The following is a 23,763-nucleotide window of genomic DNA, read 5'->3' as shown; positions in this document are numbered from 1 at the left end:
TTCTGTGGGCGCACCATTCCCAGATACTATCGATCTGCCTGGGGGCTTTTTTGGATTTTTGTGAACCTTTGGTAGTACATATGAAGTAGGAATATTGTATTCTCCTCCTAGATAATCTCTCTCTCTTTTTATTTCTCCTGATTAGACCTACTTCGAAGCCTCTACCCATTTTATTATTTATTTCTGTGACCAATGGTGGAAAGGGGTTGTGTGTACATCTTTCATAACATGTAACATCGTTAAGCTGTCGGTACACCTCCTGGGTGTAATCTTCTTCTTTCCACTCAACCACATTTCCCCCCTTGTCACTCGATTTTATCACTATCCCTTTTATTTCTTTCAATTCTTTCAATGCCTTCCGTTTTCCTCTGGACAAATTGTCCTGTCCTGGAGTGAAGTAGGACCAATCAATGTCTCTAATGTCTTGTGCTACCACCTTCAAAAAAGTTTGGGGGTAGCGATTATTACCTAAATTTGGGATTTTTTTTATGTATTTGATAAGCCCAACGATTGGGGGGTCCAAGATTTCCGAATCCAGCCAGGTGTTTCCCTACAAATATTCCAGGACATCTACTTCTCTTAAATCGATTTGTTTTTCTGGATCTCCAATTTCTATGTTCTCATTTTTTGAAAAAGAATTCTGTGAATACATCAACTTAAAATTGACCCTAGGTATAAATAAACATAAATCTTTGTATATTTCAAGGGGGATTTCCTGGAATAGTTGGAGAGAACCCCAGACCTCTTTGCAGCAGGAACAAATGATCTCTATTTAATTCCATTTCTGTTAGATTTATCACATTTAGGCATTCTTGAGATTTACTAATTATTTGGGATGTTTCCTGGTTGACTTCCTGGAGATATTTTGAGTTTCTCCCATCCTGTCTAGTTTGTTTCTTTGATGAGACTCCTGTTCGTTGTTGGTTCTTCCGACTTCTAGTTCTCTTCCTACGTTTCCTTCTATTTTTCCTCCCCTCTCTGTTGGTTGAGGCAATTCTAAAAAAGACACCGTCTTCTTTAGATATCCTTTATCTTTCTTGGGTTGTGTATTTTTTAACCTTGACCTAATCTACCTCTAGCCAATATTTATCCTGTTTCAAAATCTGTCAGATCTCTCTGAAACTTTTTGTTTTTCCACTTTTTGTTCCTTTTGAAATTCCTCTACTTCTTTTTTTAATCTTTCATTGAACCTGGGGAATTCACTCAACTCCTGATATTGCTCTAATTTTTATAATACTATCCTTCAATTGATTCTCAATTTCTTCCAATTGTATTTGTTCCTCCTTTATAATTAATTGCATCATATGCATACCATGTTTGATAGCTTCTTCCTGCCAAATGTTTAAGAAACGTTTGTTTCTAAGATGTTCGGCAGGGATTATCCCTTTCCTCAAACCCTCAGTAATAATTTTGATTCTACATAAGACTCCAATGACACTATGTTCCAATTGCTATTTGAACAATTGTCTAAAATCCTAGTTTTTACTTTCTGAACCCTGTTGTTCTTCTCTTGCAAAGGCTGCTCTCATTTCTTGTTCAATATCCTGATCGACCTGATATGCCATATTCGTCATCATCAATATTACCAAAGCCCACACTGTAATAAGGGAACCAGAAAAAGGTAAAAAAAAAAACAAAAAAACACCAGTCCCCCAGCCAGGTAGGGCGGAGGAGGAAGCCAGGAGAGGAAGAGGGGGGGGGGGAGAAGGTAGACCCCGGGCAGACAGTGTATGCAGTCTTCCTGGACAAGTCCCCGCCTCAGCCCATCTGTCTAATCGTCCAAAACTAAACATGAATTCAAAAAATGTAACACTCCTAGGATTCTAATTTGGGTTTTTTTCAAAGGTGTTCTACACCACCTTCACTGTAACCAAAACTTAAACAAAAAAAGTTTTTCATTTAGGTTACATTTTAAATTGCTGTCTGTAAAGCAGCTTTGAAAATACAAAGGTTATCAAAGTGCTGGCAGTTGTATTGTTTAATATTTAGTAATACATACCAGTTTGCACAGTTACACTTTCTGGTTTCCGCAACAACAGTGCAGTCATGTCAGAAGGTTCTTGATCTGCATCTTAAATGAGAACAAATGTTAATTAGAAAAAAAGAAATATAAACAGGACACTCAATCTAATTATTTTCAGCCTTTTTCCAGTATTACTTGTACTGTCTAGAACAGGGATATGCAAACTGTGGCCCTCCAGATGTTGCATAACTACAAGTTCCATGAGGCATAGAAAGACTCTGACAGCCACAAGCATGACACCCAGAGGCAGAGGCATTAAGGGACTTGTGGTTTTGCAACAGATGGAGGGCCACAGTTTGCATATCCCTGGTCTAGAAGCTGCCTTTACAAAAATATTTCATAAGGGAGTATGTTTATTAATTGACAAGCTTATAAAGCCTACGTTTTCCTGCATTAAAATCAGAAGAAAAAAAAAACATAAGAAAATACTTTACATTGCTTAAAGCAAACCTATATTCAAATGGTACCGTAATGCTATGTTACCATTCATACTAGGATTAAATAGCTAAAATTAAATTAATAAATAATAAGTGAAAACATACCTTTCTTTCTCTAGGTTTCATCCAGTGCTGGAGACATGATAAAAAGCACAGACATGTCTTTGCATGATCTCTGCTGAAGGGGAAAATTGGCCATTTTCAACAGTGACCTATTTCTTCAACAGAGGGACCAAGGCAGAGGCTCTTTGTTATGTTACCAGCACTGGAGGGAGTCTGAAGCAGAATTTTCACCAATAGAGGTAAGTATTCTGTTCTCCTGCTACGTCTTATGTGTCCTTACTAGCAAGATAACATATCTTACTTTGCCTTTAAAAAAATCATTGACTGTTCCCAAAGCAAATACAATTTACAATTGCGCCAACTTTTGTACTAGATAGATACTGTAGATAGATAGATAGATAGATAGATAGATAGATAGATAGATAGATAGATAGATAGATAGATAGATAGATAGATAGATAGATAGATAGATAGATAGATAGATAGATAGATAGATAGATAGATAGATAGATAGATAGATAGATAGATAGATAGATAGATAGATAGATAGATAGATAGATAGAAGGCTTAAAATGTAATCAAACAATAATAGCATACAAGAAACCATTAAGCAAAAAATGGCAAAAATATTTTAGCAGCATATAGTATAATTTCCCGATAGTCTTCTCAATCAGGTTTGCTTGCTTCTCAAGCTGTTTGTTTCCAATGGGAATTTACATTATTTAGAATAAAAATATTACATGCTTAGATGTGTTTTACAGCTTTATTACAGTCTAGTGGACAGTCCAGTTCACAGAAGCTCAAAAATATGCACACAATTGTATGGAAAAAGGTATAGTTAAAAAAAAAAGTATATAATAAAAACTGAATAACTGATTATAAACACTTCAGTAAAAAAAAAAAAAAAAAAAAAAAAAAAAAACAATCTTTGCTTATCAATTTCTTCTTTGCCTCTAGTTATGGTTATATACACTAGGCTTTCATTTGTGGTCCAGTTTAAATTCAAATATCCTTTATTCAAATACCCAGAGTCCTTTTTTTTGCAATATATCTGCTTGGCGATAGGACTTATCTTAATGCATCTTCCTTTCTATTTCTGTATCAGTATCATTGCTGTACAGTTATACAAATTGTAACCTTCTTTTAGAGCAATAATATTGCACACTTGCATTTATTTTGTTAATTGTTTGTATTGCAATATTTCTGCCTTTGTAAGCAATTTTTTTTTTATGTGTGTCCAAAAACAAGCAAATTTCCTTTCTGGTAACACTAAATGCAGAGAATGCATTGAAATGCATATAAAATATATTTACTAGATTGTCTCATACTGAGAAGCTATAGAAGAAGGTGTCAGCAGATCTTACACGTGCATAATTGCCAAGGATGAAAACATATAGTCCATCTATGGTGATGGTTAAATGTTGAATTTTTATTTATTTTTTCCATTTGCTGAGTTAAATACACTATCTGATTTTTTGTAAAATATTTGTAAAGGTAATGAACTTACCATATGATGATGACATTTCCTCAAAATAGTCAGCTGAAAATCAAATGAAAATGAACATTTATGAATAATTAAAGAAATTAGGTTGTTTCTTATTATAAGTGATACCATGGAGCTGTAAAAAAAAAATGACTATTTTCACATTTCAAAATGTTGCAATGCTAAATATATCAACCAAATGGCCCCATGATTTACTTTGTGGTTACTCTTGATTTTTCTGCCAAATGTAAAATATATAGGTGCTTGGTATTTGTTAGGTTTTTTCTTGGCTTGCGGGTCACTTTGATAACAAAACCACTAGATGTCACTAGTTCATTCTTCTTGATATAAGACATGTTTCTGCTGTGCCAATCTTGAATTACTGTCAAGCTGCTTCTGTTGGAAGACTTACCCATCTCCTCCACATCTTCCTCGATAGACTCTGTAAGTCAAAAATTAAAATGGAAACTCAGAAATATGTAGAGAATGGCATTGACATTTTTTTTTATCCAGATGTGTACCGTGCATTACACCAACTGCGAACCACAACTGTGCAATTATCAAGGCTTCATGACACTGACAAGCCAGCTGGTTTCCTGACAGGACGATGTTTTCGGTTGGGGTTTTCCAATGACCTCTCATGCCCCATGCAAAATGGCTCTTCAACTGCACCTTCCAAACCGGCAAGGAGCTTGGTCCTTCGATGACAGATGATGAGCGTTTGAAAAATCCAGCATGCAAACATGAACAAGGGACCAACCATAGACATCCGAGATCACAGACAAACAAAACATCTAGTATTTTCATGCAGTAAAATCAAACACAGCATAATCTGAACTGGACATTCTCAATTATTCAACATATATAACACAGGGGGAGACGTACAACTGGAATATCCTTTGAACGCTAACATTTAACGCTAACGTAGAACACTAAATCTCTAGCCAAGTGGCTACATACACAGATGAAACACACATACAGGAATTGTTATGGAGTTTAAATGATTTGAAAAGTAACAAACATACTCCTTTAGTTCACCTACCCTGCTGCTAAATGCCAGGCCCACACTTTTTAGATCCTACAGTTTTGCCTCCTACTTCTGTGAGTAGTATACAAACTGATAACCTAACCATCCACAAAAGTATGGCATTAAATACCCATTTATTGCTTTCTGTAGAGCAAGTTGTCTGTCCATGATTGATATTGGCAGGGCCATATTAAGAGCATCATGGGCCTGGTGCTGAGGATTTTAGTGGGTCTTTTTATGGAAATCAAAAAAATGAAAATGCAAACAATTTTTTTAAAACAAATTTAATATTTTAATTACCAATAAAGCTGGTAGAGATGGAAAAGAGGGTGCATGTCATGTAAAATCGTAAAGGAATGTAAAGCAAGGAAAGGATGCATGTCACGTAAAATGGTCAGGAGGATGCATGTGATGTACCGGTAAGGAGGTTGCATGGCATTTTAAAGGGTAAGAGCTGACAGAGAAGGGAAAAGCAGATGCATGTCATTTAAAGAGTAAGGGCTGGTGGAGGAAAGAAAGTAGGGTGCATGTCATGTAAAGAGGAAGGGGGATGTAAGTCATGTAATGGCTCACGGGGATGCATGATATTTAAAGGGAAAATGGTGGCAGAGAATGGAAAGGCTGGGGGGTTGCACGTCAGAATGCCATGTAAAGAGTAAGAAGGAAGCATGTCATGTAGTGGGCCAGCATCCATACATAGTGGAGTAGGGAAAGGATGATTTAAATGGCAAGAAGGATGCATATCATGTAAAAGGCGAAGGCTGTTGGAGAAGAGAAAGAGAGATACATGTCAGGTGATGGGTTAGGGGTATGCATGGTAAGGGAAGGGATGATTCATTGTATTTAAAGGGTAAAGGAGATGCAGGTCATAAAATGAAAAGAGAATGCATGATATGTAAAGGGTAAAAGCTGGTAAAGAACAGAAAGGAAGATGCATGCTATTTAATACACAAGATGGATGCATGTCATCTACTGGGTCAGGAGAATGCATAGTATTGTATTTACTGTAAAGGGTATATGATAGCAGAGCAGGAAACACATGATTAATTGTATTTAAAGGGTAAGGAGGATGTATGTCATTTAAAATGAAATGAGGATGCATGTCATGTAAAGGGCAAAGGCTGGTAGTGGTAGAGAAGGGAAAGAAGGATGCATGTCATGTAATGGGTCAGGAGGATGCATAGTATTTAAAGGGTTGGTGGAGCAGGAAAAGGGCTCTCTATTGTATTTAAAGGGCAAAAAAGAATACAAAAAGTAAAAGCTGGTTGGATACAAAGGATGCATGTCATGTATAGGAAAACCAGGATGCATGCCAGGTAAATTGTGAGGAAGATAGATGCAATTTGATAGGGCAAGGACTGGTGGTGCAGGGTTAGCAGGATATGCCATGTAAAGGGCTGGAGGAGCCAAATGATAAGGACCCATGTCATGTATACGAAAAGGAAGATGCATTGTATTTAAAGGGTAAGAGGCTGATGCAGTATGATGGGTATAGAGGATACGCAGTGTAAAGAATGAGGAGCATAGCTGTCATGGAAAAGGCTGGAAGAGAAGGGTGGGGAGGATGAGCACCCTTCCACTGCCAGTATAACAGATAAGGGATCAGAAATGAGAAGCCCCCAGAATGGAAGGAATGCGGGTCAGCCTGCCATAGCAGCCTACCACTGATCCCAGTCAAATCATACAAAATGGAACAAATTGTGAGCCAAAATTACATCACGATTCTCCAGCATTGTATTCCCTTCCTCCTTCCTCCCCCATCCCTTTTACTTCCAAAGCCAGCTCTCTGGCAACCAGGAACAGCAGCATTATATGGGGCAGCATGTCTGCGGCTGAGGCTAGTGATGGGAGCATGGTGTGGGCCCTGTTGGGCCTCCTCCACTTATTTACTGAGCTCTTCTTCTCTGGACTAACAGCTGCAGGATCGGGACACAAGCACATGGCACAGGCTCGCCGCACACTCACTTCCATGGCAGTGCTGTGTCAGCTTATCCTGCCCACCTGCATCCACCAGCGCCAGGGTGAGATCTTTCCCTGTAGGCCCTTTGCTTTCAGTTCTCGGCCTGTTTTTTTGGGTGGCTGGGCCTACTTGAGGGTAGGAGCCTGGAGCTGCAGCTCCAGTAGCCCCTTCATTAATCTGGCCCTGGATATCAGAATGCAATAAATTACTATTTAATGCCAGACTTTCTTGGTTCCCTATTATTACCATTTACAGAAATAGGGGTAATATTTCCAGGAAGAGCCAGCAAACCCGAGGCTGGTGGAGGCAGCAGAGGACACCTTTAGGAGGTGAGAGTGGCCTGGAAGGGTGGATCTGAAGCCATAATATATCATTTTTGCATTACAGTCTGCCTTCTACTTGTTCTTTGGATTATTAGTGAGCATCACTGCTTTAAATTCTCTTATCTTTCTTCGATCAGCTTGCAGAGCTCCTTCTAAGACCCTGTTCCCATCTGCCAGCTAGGTGTTACCTCTACAAGCCCAGATTTAGTTTTTAGCATGTAGGGTGGGTCAGCATAAATTAAAATTTTCAGATAATTACGCTGCTTGAACTGAAAAATAATGTCATTTTTTCAGAAGGGTGTTTTTATATTATTGCCTTTAAGAAAAAAACGTGATCTATCATATGCCACCCACCAAGGTAGCAATTGGGGAATGAATAGATAGACGCTAAGCCCCAGTGCTGTCCCATGCCACGTGTGTCATTCATAGTGCATTTCTTAATAATATTGGGAAAAGTGCTATAATGTGGCATAGCCTATTGAAGGCAATCTAAAATCAGTTTTCTAAGACTGAGAAGAATAATGAAAATTAACTTGTGGTCTCTTAGGATTGGTAACTGAACTCCTTTGATATTTGCCCAATAATTACTGTGGAGCTCGAGCCACATTTTTATATTAGCTGGGAATAAGATATGGAATACTTAGAATCTCTCTTTTTAACTTGTGAGGGAAAACCCTAAAAAAAAGTTCCAAAAATGTGAACTATTGAAATGCCACAAAGTGGATAACTTTGGTTTCCCAAGAAACCAGACATTTATTCCAAAATAGATGTAAATATATTGACATGCATTAACACATAGAGTCTCAACTCAATCATACTTATAAAACAGACATAACATACACTATTAACCTACAACAGACAGAAGGTAAATATTCTAGTAATCTAGCTGTTCAGAGGATGAGCATGAGCATGAGTTTATGAATTTGATTCTCATGCCTTTATTTCCTTTCCTCTCAACACACTACACTAGGGGGGTTTCAAAACTTTCTAAACAAAGGTACAGTTTATTGTCCTTCAGATTTAAGGGGGACCAGATTGTAGCCAGTAGGATTATACATTTTCCTGGCATCAGTGGGAGTAAACATCACCACATTTGATATTAGGGGGTAATGGTGCCTCATTGTTTGTGTCAGTTGGCACAATAGTGTCCCATATCAGTGGGAGGAATAGTGCTCCAAGGGCCAAATAAATACAAGCAAAGGGCTGCATCTGGCCCCAGGGCCACAATTTGGAGACCACTGCACTACACTCTCTATTTTTTTTTTGCATCATAAATGGCAGATCAGCAACATGACCTTGTGTAAATTACATTTTTTTAAGATCAGGTCGACCTTCTCATCAAGCACATAAATACATATATGCACAAATACATATAACAGTCACAAAACATTGACATAAGAGACAAAGTGCGTGCAAAAACATACAATTTACAACCATACATTTAAATATAGAAACGTATTTATTGACAGGTAACAAGAAAAAAATGACGGTGACAGTACAAAAGAACATTCAGATACTTTTTAAAAACTCAGAATTATTTAAAATAGGAAACTAAATTTTATTTTGAATGTTTCATGCATTTCCAAAAAAAACGAATATTGTTTGTGATTTTAAAGGTTTTACTTGTCAACTCACAGAAAAACAAAAATTCCCAGGCTAAATTTGTAAAGCTTATTTCACACACTAATTCAAGTAGATGTATTATGTTTCCTCACCTTTTTCTTCATCCTTTTGGGTTTCTGGAGTTGGTGTTACAGGTGTTACAGGTGTTACAGGTTCCTCCGGAGCTGGTGGAGCTTCAGCTGGAGTTGGAGATGCGGGAGACGGTTCAGGCTCTTTTGCAGGTTCTTCTGCAGCAGCCTTTGGAGCTTCCTCTGCTTTTGCAGGGGCCTTTGCAGGCTTCTTCACAGGGCCAGTCCCCTTCTTACCTGCTGTATAAAAGATGGGGAAGACTTGTAAACTATCCAATAAAAACTGCTGAATAGGTCATAAAGCAAGTTTAAAGAGGATTCCACTAACAGTATTAATTCCAGTAATATGATAAATTAGGTTGCACAATCAGAGGAATTCGTAAAGCATGTTGCAGACACCTTTAGAATTCCGTCAGGGAACCGTACCAATGATGGTGCTTGCACCCAATTCATCCGTCAGAGAGCAGCAGCAGAAATGACAATGCTTGTGTCCAATTCATGTACCTGTCAGAGACAAGTACATTAATCTATCAGTGTCTGTACTGAGGAAGGAGGGTCCACACTGGACCCTCCTTAGTGTACTCACTCCAAAACTCCCTCTCGGCCACTGTGCCTGTCACACTGACAGACATATGGCTGAGGAGTTTTGTGTTATGGGTGGGCAGAGCCTGATGAAGCCCTCTTTACTTTTTTTTTTTACAGTGTACAATAGTGGGGGATTCATAGCTGCTATTCAGTCCAAATCGGTAGTGAATCCACCCACTGCTCTGCGCAGTCATTCACAGGCCAGGTGGACCTGGTGGGGAACTAGTCTCAGAGCTCCCCATCAGGCTATGCCCATCCAACAGTTGCAGCTGCCATGAATTTGAATTTCCAGGTGGGCGAAGCCTGATGGGGAACTCGAAGACTAGTTCCTTATCAGGTCCGCCTTGCTTGTGACTGACTGTGCGTGGCAGTGGGCAAATTCCAACGCCGCTACTGGACTGAGTAGTGGCATGGAATTCGCAAACTGCCTTCCTCTGTCAATCAGAGGCAAGGTGGACTTGATGGGTAATGCATTTCTCTGAGTTCCCCATCAAGCTCCAAGTACTGTCAGCTCAGTGTGATTTGCCTGTTTGGTTGCTAGGATGCAGGAAGCCTTCATCCTAGCAACCAATGAAGTAAATCTAAAACCCAATCAAACACATTAATAAAGTAAGGAACACAGAACACAGCCTCACCCTGTACACCAACTTTGAGTTTGTCATATTGAGCAGATAAGCAAACTGGAGGTAATTCTCTAAGAATATGTTGCATCCACTGTGACAGATTCTAAAAGTATCAGTGGTAAATGTACCTGAATCTGGTGCATGTGTTGGTACAAGGTCTGTATCATGAATTAGGTGCAGACCATATTAAAGGGGCCATACCACTAGAAAAAATTACAATTGGAACACATACAGGATAATTTAATAAACTGCTAAATCATTTTGCTGTAGCATTACTAATCACATAATTTGAGAAGGGTTACAGTTAAAGTGTATGGCAAAGCTGCCCCTTGGCCACCTTCCTCGTTCACACACACATAATTAAGTGTACACCGTTGTTAGGGTCTTGTTTTGTCTGCATAGGGATGCACAGGTGTTCCATGCATCCACGTCAATTGGGACGCAGCTCTGTGGATGTCAATTTGGGAGTAGCAGCTGTGTCCTTGTAGCTGCTGCATCTCATATGACATGAAAGAAACTGCCTGCAAGTGGATGCACTGAACACCTGTGCATCCCATGCAGGAAAAATTCTACCCTAACCCTCACCAGTGTGTACACTTAAGTACAGCCTTGTGAACGAGGCCTTATATTCACTTGTCCCGGATCCAATGAAATATTGCTACTTAGATATGAGCATGAGCTCCTACTTGGAAGTTCATGGGAAAGATTGGGGAGCAAATGAGTAGATCTGTCCAGGATTTATTTTTTTTACACCAGATGGGATATCTATGCTGATAGTAATATCTTGCTGGTTTGGGGAAAAGTGAGTATAAGGCCCCATTCACACAGGTGATGTGGCCCATACAGTGAGAATGGGCTCTTGTTTGCTGCAGTAGCCTGGAGCTACATGCAAGAAGCCTTTGTTACTTTTATGGGGATGCAGCAGCTGTACAGACACAGCCACATATTTTAATTTGACAGGCATGCAGGGCCAGGTATGTGGGTGGGCATTTGAGGCTGTGCACCTGCGGCCTGCATGGACCTCCAGGGAGCTTCTGTAGTATAAACAAAAGACTCATTCATGCTGTATGGTTCATAGCACCAAGTGAATGAGGTCTAAGATTGTGAGGGGGACAGGGGGTGCAATGAAGTAAGTGTAAATGTACCATTGGTGTAGTTAGAATTTAACCACTTGCTGCCTGCCGCAAGTACATATACTGCGGCGGTCAGCCCCTCACAGGCAAAGTGAGGTATGGGTACGTCACTAGCCTGTGAGGCTCTGGGGAGCGAGCGCGCGCCGCCGCTCACGGACCCCCCCCGCGCGTGTGCCTGGCGGACCCGATGTCCGCTGGGCACTCACGATCGTCCGTTAAAGCGGGAGAAAGGCAGGAGGCTGATGTAAACAAGCCGCCTGTCATTCTCCCCTGTGTAAGAACAGTGATCATACGGTTCTACTATGTAGGACCATTGATCACTGTTCCTACACCTCAAGCCACAGCCAATCACAGTTAGAATCACGCCCCTAGGGACACACACAACCCCTCCCTCTCAAATAAAGTTAACCCCTTCACTGCCAGTGTCATTTTACAGTAACAATGCATATGTATAGCACTGATTACTGTAGTAATGTCACTGGTAACCCCAAAAGTGTCAAAAATGTCAGTCAAGGGTCCGATCTGTCCGCCGCAATGTCGCAGTCCCGCAAAAAAAATTGCAGATCGCCGACATTACGCGTTAAAAAAAAATGACAAAAATCTTTCCCTTAGTTGGTAAACGCAATAACTTTTGCGCAAACCAATCAAAATACGCTTTTTGCAATTTTTTTTACCAAAAATATGTAGCATAAAACAAATTGGCCTAAAATGTTAAAAAATTTTGATTTTTACATTTTTTGGGGGGGAATTTCATATAAAAAAATGTGAAAAATATTGTTATTTTTGCAAAATTGACGCTCTTTTTTGTTTATAGTGCATGATCAAAAAATCGCACAGGTGATCAAATACCACCAAAAGAAAGCTCTGTTTGTGGGAAAAAAAAGGACATCAAATTTGTTTAGGTACAGCGTTGCACGACTGCGCAATTGTCCATTAAAGTCACGCAGTGCCGAATCGCAAAATACCCCCTGATCAGGAAGGGGGTAAAATCTTCCGGGGCTTAAGTGGTTAAGTACTGCCTTGATAGACACAGGGGCCAATGTTGGATACAGTGGTACTGTAAAAAAAGTTTGCTATTATTTCTATCTAAGAAGCACTTGTGTACATTTACTAAGGCTGGAGTACTCCGAATCTGGTGCAGCTGTGCATGGTAGCCAAACAGCTTCTAACCTCAACTTGTTCACTTAAGCTTTGGTAATTAGCCCTTATTCACACTCAACGCGGCTTTAAAATCATGCAAGTTCATCTGAACTCACACTATTTCAAAGCCGCATTTCATTTCAACTTTGGGGGCGACTTCAAAGACATCTGTGCAGCTTCATGCACAGATGTATATTGAAATAACCCCCGAAGTCACAAAAAGTAGTGCAGAAACTACTCTTGGAAATCAGTGTGGTGCCGCAAAGTCGGCGTCACATAAATTGGGACTCTTCCATTGCCGGCAATAGGCACCAATGAGAACGGGGACTAAAACCAGAAAGCTGATTGGTTTCTATGCAGAAGCGAGTGTGATTTTGCACTCTCCAGCTTAAGTAAGTAAACCCTACAGTGCCAAAAGCTTAATTTTCTGCTCAAAACGCTGTCTGTTTCCCTGTTAATAAGACTCTTTCTAATTGTTTCTCTTTCTAATCACAAATATTATCAAGAAAGTAAGTTTATGTAAATCCAAATTTCGTTAACACACAGGAATTGTAGGAATTCTTTACAGTCGGGTTATACTGCTGCCTAAAGGAGGTGGGACTGTGGCAAACGGAAAAAAATGTCAAGCCAGCTGCCATATAACCCCACGTACAACTGCCACAAACCATTTTTTTGCTAGTGACCTAGGGCGTTGGGTGCATTTTCCTCAGCTCTGCAGAGAAAAAGTTTAACTATACAGTATAGCATTTTTGCCAGCCTTTTCTTCAGTCAAGATACTTGGCACACTGTAGATATTTTTGACTTTGGTGACTTCAAACAAGACTTCAAAAATGCTGCTTGAGCTAGGTTGTACACAGCAGCTATCCATATCAGCAGATCTTTAGTTACAGCTTTAGGGGCCAGACTGTGCTTGACTAGATAATGCCGAGCTAGCCTGGAAAAAAACTTTTGGGCCCTTTCCAGACATTTGTGTACTGTGTAAGGCCGGGGTTCACACATCTGCAAATTGGATGCCGGTTTCCCTTCATCCAATTCACATGACAGGAGAGTGTGACTGGCTCTCAATGGAGCCGGTTCACAAAGCTTCGGGACGGCCACAGTCTGCATTTAAAAAGGGTGCGTCTTTGGTTCCAATTCAGCTGCAAATTCAGGAAAAAATTCGGACCTGATTTGCACCTGATTCGGTAAACAAGGACACACTGGACCCCATGCTGTGAACCGCAGCCAAAGCAAATGTCAACCCAGCCTTAGTTAGCCTCAGAGTTCTCTTCAGGCCCAGAGCTGTGGCAATGCCTCTGGCGTGACTCAGTTTCTAAAGACTTGTGTAGTGAGGCTAAAGGACCAGAATCTATCTCAGAAGTGGTACCGTTTAGCACCATTTTTAAATTTCCTGCCACATCCTTCTTCAGTAACTGTTTAGGATCAGGGAACTGAGCATTGACATCAACTGCTAGGTAAATTGTTGCATGCACACACTCCATGCGCTTTTCCACACTATTTAGCATGGCGGAAACATCATTCTGCTGCTTCCAAAGCTTGTTGATCATCAAGTCTGCCATCTATTTCCATTGCCTTCCTACAATAGTCTTGTCACCTCCTGCCATCTGTGATCTTTATCAGCACCAGCTGCTTGGGTGTATGAGTATGTCAGGTATTGCCTCACTTTGGACAGCTTCCCGATCTTTTTCCCCACTTACCAGAACCGTCAGTAGCAGGGAAAACGATCCGGTCCTAGGCAGGAAGTCGAGTGAGGACAAGATGGCCCCCACTTGACTCTATGGCCTTGAAGGACCGGAAAGACGTCATAAGTCGCTTCATCCCAATGGCCTTAAAGGGTCCATTTTTTTTCTTGCAGAAAAAAAATGAAATTTTTTTTTTTTTTCTTTTGCTTTTAAGTGTAAATGACCTGTCCTGCTTATTTCTATTACAAGGGATGTTTACATTCCTTGTAATAGGAATAAAAGTGATCAGAATTTTTTTTAAAAAAAGGGACAGTGTAAAAATAAAAGTAAAAGGTAAAATAAATAAGAAAAAAAAGTGCCCCGTCCCTCCGCGCTCACGCGCAGAAGCGAACGCATAAATAGGGCACGCTCTCATATGTAAAAGGTGTTCAAACCACACATGTGAGGTATTGCCGTGATTGTTAGAGTGAAATCAATAATTCTAGCCCTAGACCTCTGTATCTCTAAACTTGTAACCTGTAGACATTTTTAAAGTGTCACCTATGGAGATTTTTAAGTACCAATGTTTGTCGCCGTTCCACAAGCATGTGCAATTTTGAAGCATGACATGCTAGGTATCTATTTACTCGGCGTAACATTCTCTTTCACAATATAGAAAAAAATTGGGCTAAATTTACTGTTTTCTTATTTTTAATTCAAAAAAGTGTATTTTTTCCAAAAATACTGCGCAATTACAGTGTGACATTATTATTATAAGTATTGCAACGATCTCCATTTTATTTTCTAGGATCTTCTGCTAAAAAAAAAATATATAATGTTTGGGGGTTCTAAGTAATTTTCTAGCAAGAAATACTGGTACTTCAGTGGTTAAATAAAGGATTTGTTAAGAAATGTTTGGTGTGTTTATTACTTTTGTACACTTTTTGGTGAATCGGTAGGGGTACTGTGTAGCCGATACCCATTCACATAGGGGGGAGCAGGATCTGGGGGCCCCCTTGTTAAAGGGTGCTTCAAGATTCCAATCAGACCGTAACAACTACAGCTTAGGGTTGTTGGGAAGAGGCCCTTGTTCCCATCAACATGGGGACAAGGTGCTGTGGGGTGGGGGAGCGAGCAAAAGCCATCCCTGGTTGAGGGCATGTGGCCTGGTATTGTCTTTTGGATCTCCTCTTCTGATGATAACCACCATCAGGTGAATATTTCTAGTACTAGTTCTAGGATTCGTACCCCCCCCCCCCCATTCCTCAGCAGGGGATTCTACTCTTTACAAGGGTATGATGAACTTAAGAACTAGTTAGGCAGGTTTGAATTGTGGCGAACACACCCTTGAAACACCTATGGGTGTTCAATGGAATTCTTTCTTATCCTTCTGGTTCTGATGTTCTTAAATGGCAAAGATTCAACGTTAGCACCTTTTAATTTTTCCCAACCTAAGGATTTCCTTTCTCTTCTCTGTTTAAAGATTTTATTGTCTGAGGAATCTCATATGCATAAATATTTCCTTAGAATATTAGTTGTCAGGTAACATCCATTCTTATCATGGAACAACTAAAGAGCCACCTTCTGCGCTCAAGAGAACTGCACCAGCAATCATCAATCACATTTCTTCAACCATTCCATTCTTGGCAAAGCTTTGCAGCTACCATAGGGGCTGGGCAAGCCCAAACATCACGCTGGAAAATATGAACACAGAGAGTAGTATGCTGTGTCACCTGTTTTTGTTGGATGCTTGGCTGGACCTCTACTTTACCAATTGAGACCCATAGCTTCTTCAGGTAGCACTTGGGGGCATACAAGGAATGGCTAAACCTTTTTGTTTGCCAATAAGCAGCAGTAAAACCAAACAGTTTAGGAATTCCTACAATTCCTGTGTCCCTCAGTGGACTTCATAAAAATATTTCATGGTAGGCACAAAAATGTTGGAACAGGAATAAAAAGAAAATCTTCTAAATTGGATACTTGTTCCCGTGACATATGTCTAAGACATTAGAGAGATATCCTTTCACTTCCTGTTTAGTCTACAGTACAGTAAATAATAAAAGGGACATCTCACAGAGAGAAAGATGACAAACGATACTAGGAAGGGTTTATAACCATCCCTTACTCAAACCCTGTATATTCTATATTTAGATATACTTTAAACTATTCAAACTGCACATTTATTAATGCTTTATTTTTTTTAGTTCTTCTTTCATGTGTTACAAAGAGCAATGATTTATTATATTTAACATTATGTCAGAAGAGTGAAATTGTCTAGTCATTCAACAACTCAAAACATTGTCTGTGCTGCCCTAAAAGATATAGATATTTTATATGGGAGAACAGTAGACACTGCTGTATCTACTGTGTACTCCAAGTACACATACCCAGAGCATTCTGATAACACAGTTATGAGTTTTACCATTTCTTCCCTAAAATATCAAAGTCAAAACCCATTTTAAAGCATAGCCCAATTTGCTTTGCTTTGCTGTAAAAACCTTTTCTCCTGAATCTAATGGCAATCCTAGGATCAACATTCTACTATCTGTTTTTCAAAATGAAATTAAAAAATAAATTGTGCACATTGTTAAAAAATAATATATGTAGTTTGTATTAAGAATATGTATATATTTAAAGACAAATGAAGTTGAAAGTTTACAGAGTCTCAATGGACCCAATTCAATCTGAAACCTTAATGAAACCATCTACCCCCAATAAATCAGTCTCCACAGTTTAACTTGGCTTTTATTTTGTAACATCTGTGTGTATTTTTCCTGGTGAGTATTATCCACATTGGCACAGATCCAATCCCTGTACTCGTCCCTACAAGTACAGGGGTGGGTCAAACCTTGATGAACCAGGTGATTTTCACAACAAAATAAGACCAAACAGGATATCTGTGAGAGAAGAGAATACCAAAATATAGAGGAATAAAAGGAATAAGGCTAATTCACAAAGCTTTAAACACAAAGATAAAAATCTTTATTTAGTCATGTGACTGCAATTTTCAAATCTTCTTTTGTTTATCTGAAAATAACTGCCCCTTTTATTAACAGTCAGTATCTTTATCATAGTGTGTTCATTTTGTGAATTGTGCCTATTGGCAGTTGACCTGAATATTGAATTGCTCAAACAACTTTTTTGGTATCATTATACATCTATGACACAAAGAGTCACTTAGGGGATGATTTACTAAAGTAGTATAGGCTGTTCACTTGGCCAGTGGATTTTACTTAGCTTAATGAGTGAGGTGACACTGTGCTAACTTCCATCATCCAATCATGTGCAAGCAAAAATGCTGTTTTATTTTTTAATATTTCCCACGTGTTTGGGTATTCTTTGCAAAGTAAATTGTCACCACATTAATTTAGCTAAGCGAAAATTCCCTTGCAAAGTTTGCACACACTACTGCTTTATTAAATGGCTCCTATTTGTTATTAATGTATTAACGATACGTCAGCATCGTTTTAATGGCACTAAACTAAGACTAGACTGTAAAATATTGCTTTCGAAGGGATATTAGTATATTATCATCCCTTTACTAAACCTGTCATGAGAGAAACATATGGATGCTAGCTGTCTGGCTGTGAAAATAAAACGTAAATCACTGAGCCAGAACAAATTGGTATATACAAAATTCTAACTTTATAGAAGCATATTTGTTCCAGGTCAGTGGCTCAAAGTATTTAGCCAACTAGGTTCAACGTCATAGCCAGTCAATTCGCAACTTCATATTCTTTTCCTAACATCTTTACTTGAAATCTTTTCTGGGGATTTTTAGCCAGAATGATGGGAAAACTCTACTTTAGCTATAAAGAAAATACATTACACATATAATAACTACACACCACAAGCCCTTTTTACTTTTTGTAGAAGTTTGCAAAGTGCTTGAAATCATACTACTACATCTCCTGCAAAAGGAGTTACATTTTTGATGGGGTACTGTCCATGGGTGGAGCTATTTCTTTTCCTATTACAATATTAAGATTGACCTGGGGGTAAAGCAGACCTTTTATTAAAATGCAAGGCTTGCATATGTGGCTGCCTCCACCCCCGTTATCAAAACACTGCAATAAAGAAATATATATTTTAAAAACACACAAACACATCGAAAGAAAATCACTTCAGCCCCGGAAGGTTTACCCCATTTATGATCAGGCAATTTTTTGTGATACGGCACTGCGCCACTTTAACTGACAATTGCATGGTCGTGCAACACCATGTACCAAAAAAAAAAATTGATGTTCTTTTTTCCCACAAATAGAGCTTTTTGGGTGGCATTTGATCACCTCTGCGGTTTTTATTTTATGCGCTATAAACAAAAAAAGGCCGACAATTTAAAAAACAAAAAAATAATAATATTTTTTACTTTTTGCTATAAACATATCCAACAAAAAAAATGTTAAAAAATCAAATTTCTTCATCAATATAGGCCAAAAATCATTCTGCTACATGTTTTTGATAAAATAAATCCCAATCAGCCTATATTGATTGGTTTGCGCAAAAGGTATTGTGTCTACAAACTATGGGATAGATTTTTTTCTAACTAGTAATGGCGGTGGTCAGCAATTTTTGGCAGGACTGTGACATCGCGGTGGACAAATCTGACACTATGTGATACTTTTTGGGGACCACTGACACTAATACAGTGATTAGTGCTAAAAAATGCCATTGATGAAAATTGCCATTAATGACATTGGCAGAGAAGGGGTTAACATCAGGGGCAATCAAAGGGTTAAATGTGTCCCCTAAGAGTGCTTGCTAACTGTTGGGGGGGATGCTTTGACTGGGGGAAGACAGAAACACAAGATCTCCATCTTCCCCTCTCACAGAACGGTGATCTGCCCTGTTTATTCTCTCACGGAGGATCACCAGATGCCCGCATACATCGGGTCCACTGGACTTGCTGACATCATATGGTCTAGGTGAGTCCACTGATAGCGTGAGAGTAATGTAACACATTTTTATCACTGTCTCCAAAATTATTTTTTATTTTATTTCCTTAATGCAGTGTTTTGGCAGCAGAGGGATGGTAAACTGCATTTTGGTGCAAGGTTAAGGCAGATCCTCCTAGATAGCGTGACAAAGGTTTTACATCAATGCCCAGAGAACCAGAAAAAGTAAAAATTTGCAATTACATTTCACAAAGGTATATAGTTCACCTTTATCAAATTTCCTCATCAAAACTGAAGATTTTCATAGTTTTCATTTTTAAAATAAGAATTTTGTGTCTATATTCTGAATTCCTGAATTGTACTTAAAGCAAACAATTTAGATACAGTGGTTCTAACTGGCACCTGCCACTTCTGTATCTTGACTCCAACACGCAGTATTTCATTAGCCAGTTACTCTTTATATACTTTATAGACTGGTTTAATGCAGATACTGTAGAAGATATTCAGTGATGTTGGAAATTGACCTTACACTAGAAATGAAGGGGTTTGGCCAGTTGCTATGGGCATATCAGATGCTTTTCTTTGCTGCTGTTAACAGTCCTTTTGTGATACTGCACAATTCATGCTGCTATAGTAATCACTATAAGACATTTAATGGAACAAGAACTAATCAGATTTATTCAGCATGCAAGACCTAGGTCTGAGAACATTGACTGGTGTCATTTTATCTGGCTGTATATTAAGCCCATGACCGCTCAGCATGTTCCGCTACCTTGAACTTTCCGAGCCTCTTTTATTAGATATGGAACCGGTGAGGACATATTCTCATATAGTCCAACAGATCTCTGGCAACGAAGGAGAGACATTGTAAACAAATCTGTCAAGTGATAGATCAGCACGTTCCAGATGAAAACAAGCTGAAAAAAAACGGTGTGACAAGAGCTCATGTGGCCAGACCTAGTGTGACTACAGAACACAATTCTTACTATTACTTTGACTCCCTTCCATTTGTGATTTCTCTGCCTTGTATGTCTATATTTTTTCAGGTAGTTTGCAATCTTCTAAAAAGATATAATTTTCGGGGATAAGATCTCAGGAAATGTCTAATGCTGGCCAAAATTTCTTATCACACTGCCACCTTGTGACAAGTGACTTTGTGGTATATAATTTGTTACTTGCAGACTCAAATAAGACACTTAAGTATGCCTCTATTCACTAGATATAAAACTGTCACACTGATGATGAGGTCTGATTTTCCTGAGTTACATGTCACATTAAAACTCAATGCATATTATGTAACATTATGCAAGTGTAAACTTGTTTGTGAATGGGTTTTTGCACGGAAAAAAGCTTGAAAACTCTCTAATGCTGGCCTTACACAGGTCAAATTGTTTTAACAATTTTAACCAGCTTTCAGTTTCTATAGATTAAGGCAACTTATCACCCACAGTTTATATGTTATTCTGTATACATACATGGCAGGGTTGTTAAAAGATTGCCTTGATCTGTTTGGTGTTTCTGGTTGAAAACTGGTGGTTGAAATTGTTAGAAAAGTGTATGTGTATATGACCAAAAAAAGGATGCTGCAAACACCATTAAGAATGGTAACTATAGCCATGTCATAGCAAACAGTCTTGTCTCTGCTTTCAGCAGGTTTGAATGAGAAACTTCAAGCTGATTTTGTATGCAATGGGTTTTCATTTTCTGTTGCGTTGTTAAGGGACCTCCAATATTAATGCATGCTACTTTGGTTTATGTATGGCATAATAAGATTTCCTCTAATGGTACTTTTTTTAGGCATATTAATGTTTAAAAAAGCAAGGCAGGTTCAGGCAACTCATTAGTAGAGCATGTAGAGCTTCTAAGCTGAAGGCTGATGACGTGGAAAGCAATGGTATTGGCCAATAAATCAAACTTCTGGCACACAAACAGAAAACAAAATTGATTTAGAAAACATGTAGAGGTGGTACAAGAAAATTGCTTTGTTTATTTCATGCAAGTATAACAAAACTAGTAAAAGTCTACTTTTTTATTTGGTTGAGTAGGGAACAGTTAGAATCTCTTTTGGGTTTTCATTGATGTCTGAGATTTCAACTAATTTCCTTTCTCAGGTGATACCAGTAGTTGGGATGGGACATGAAATTACATTTCCCAATGAGGTCACAGCAAGATAAAAAAATCTGTAAGCTCTTTAGATTTCCCCACACATCCTGTCCCAGGTGACACCATTTACCACAGCAGATAGTAAGAATAAATGTCCTCAATGGAACACCAACACAAGTAAAACCCAACAGGTTCTTACTCTCTCACCCTACCTAAAAAAAATGGTAGACTTTGACTTTCCAAAGTGTTTTAATATACAAAAAGTGCAGTAATCAATAGCAGCCCATCACAATTCATCTTCAACTGATCTAATGTTTGTAAATAGAACCTGACAAGTTGCTGTTGGCTACTGTACCCTTTGAACCTTTTATTGCATTATTAATTAGCCAATTAGAGCTTTACATCTTTGTAGTTACTATGTATTTAACTTGACCTATTTATTATTTCAAGTGTAGTCCATCCAAAAGTTATATTGCAGTTATAGGTGGCATCTAGTGGGCTTTATCACCATCTGGCTTCTTTTAAATCCTGGGATCTTCAGTGGTAAGATGTTCCTGCCTATATTGAAGCTTTTTCTGGACCCACCAACCTTTGGGTTCTCCCATTCCTCCTGCCATTATCTAAAAAGTCCAGCAGGGAGAAAAAGACCCATTTACAATGACTGGTGCAAGCATTACAGACCTGGGAACGTAACTCACCACCAGAGTTCCAGTGAGATTAAAGAAACCATTCATTTTGGATGGAGTGACCCTTTAACACATGTAGGCAAGGCAGAAATAATATTTAATCTTTACCTACCTTCCTGAAAGCTCAGTAGGTATCCTGTGCTTAGCGGCAGTTAGAAAAGTAAGCCTGTAGATGCAGGTAACAGCTAAGAATATTTCACTTGTATAATAACACAGAAGATAGGAAACTCTAATGCATTTTTATTGAAATACCATTATTACTGTTATTGTTGTTCTTATTAATGTTATTTCCTGTTGTAGATTATCTTTTAGCAAAAATCTTGAAATTAGTATAGGATTAGAATTTGCACATACTGATTGCGGAAAATTCTAGTAGGGTTATTACTGCCATGCAGTTATTCCTACCTGGCTCCCAGCTTACTGTCTTCTTCTTTGCCTATGGTCACAGTTGTCTAGGTCTATTTGGTAAGCTGTATTCCATGAGCCCCTTTTCAGCTCAGATATACTCTGGTTAGTCCGTAAGGCTAGACGTGTGTCATCAGCAGAACCCGTAAGTGATATTTGTAAAAGAAATGTTGCTGTCATACTACGTCAATGTCAATGTCAAACTGTGTTAGTCTGTTAGTGTCAGTCTGTATCAGTGTAAGAGGTATTATTAGTGTTGGTCTATTTAAATTATACTAGTGGCCAGATTCAAAGGAGCTTATCCAATAACACAATATGGGCTTAAATGGTAAAGTAAAGGTTACTAGTAATGCAAACTATGTAGTAACACAAGCACTCAACTAGATGCTAGCTGTCACTTATTTTGCTAGAGAGATTTAAAATCTGATTGGATACTGCACCATTACTCGCCGATTTACCAAATAAGCCTACAAGAGCGCTAATCAAAATGCAATTAACTATAACATCAATTCAGAATTTATCTTTAATCATGGGATTTCAGTACGCAGGAATTTCAATTGCCTAAGTACCATTTCAGCCACTAAATATACACACATACAGGTCCAGGTAGAATGTATGCTTGCTTGGCCTGTAGATGACCTTGCTGAACTTATCTCTCTATAAATTCAAGAGATTAAAGGGGTAAATTTCCCTCCTGACTACTATCCAGCAATGTTAAAGTCAAGATAACTTCAACAGTAATTCGTACCCAGAATGATTGTCAGCTAAACCTGTAACCTGTTTAAGTCTAACAGTAGCTTTATCAGCATGGTAACTACAAAGCCACTGAGGGGTGTACTACATACCGAGTATAAAAAATGTGTTTAAGACATATACATATTATGTTACAATCTTATATAACACTCTCTTGTGACTTAAAATATATAGTCCAGATTTGCATGTACAGTCTTTGATTCTGACCTTGGACGTGACATCCACAGTAATCTCTGAAATATTCCCATAAAATAGTCTTGGGCACAATGCCTCAAGATGCAACATCTCAAATTCAACATACCGCTGAGCTAGCAGATGCAGATATGTATTACTTGCCCTTGCTGCTCTTTGCACACCCGCTCCATACCTCACACCCTTCCAGAATGATTTCTATACTTCTAAAGCCCTAGATTCCAAACACTTTACATATAGTAAAATAGACTTCCAGTTCATTCTTGCTTCTGTTTGAGATACAGAAGACTAGCGGCAGCTGTTGGACAAGTTGGTACAGATAGACACAGCTGTGTTGTGTTCTGCTTTTATACATTTCTTAAGAAGAATGGATTAGGGAGAGCAAGTGTGTTTGCAAGAAAGGGGATTTTATACATACTAGTGCTCCACAGGATTCTATAGTCTATAGTTTTTTATGTTTTACTTTAAATGAATGTATTTAGCTACAAGTAAATTGTTCTATGGACAGGTGGTAATGATAGCAAAGACCCAGTTTCTAGTCTTTAAAGCATATGTTTACTCTTTGTTTTTATAAATGCAA

At 38.7% G+C, this 23,763-nt stretch overlaps 1 protein-coding gene across 2 annotated transcripts in view; it reads right to left on the bottom strand.

Moving 5' to 3' along the window:
* Positions 1–23,763, bottom strand: part of LOC309568082 (myosin-binding protein C, fast-type-like) — a 236,518-nt gene that overhangs the window by 192,027 nt on the left and 20,728 nt on the right. The window contains exons 1-4 of one of the 2 annotated variants that reach the window (XM_082273654.1): positions 19,817–19,880; positions 9,032–9,247; positions 4,031–4,063; positions 2,000–2,071 (exon numbers count right to left, since the gene is read on the bottom strand). In XM_082273654.1, coding sequence (XP_082129780.1) covers positions 2,000–2,071; positions 4,031–4,063; positions 9,032–9,247; positions 19,817–19,865 — 370 coding nt within the window. In that variant the 5' untranslated portion in view covers positions 19,866–19,880. Of the gene's footprint in view, positions 1–1,999; positions 2,072–4,030; positions 4,064–9,031; positions 9,248–19,816; positions 19,881–23,763 lie in introns of those variants that run through there. The other variant, XM_082273655.1, reaches the window with a different exon arrangement.

Source organism: Pelophylax lessonae (assembly GCF_965119305.1).
Source record: "Pelophylax lessonae genome assembly, chromosome: 12".
In the NCBI taxonomy this organism is placed as follows: domain Eukaryota; kingdom Metazoa; phylum Chordata; class Amphibia; order Anura; family Ranidae; genus Pelophylax; species Pelophylax lessonae.
The sequence above is the reverse complement of the archived record's forward strand: the minus strand, read 5'-3'. Positions and strand labels throughout refer to the sequence as shown.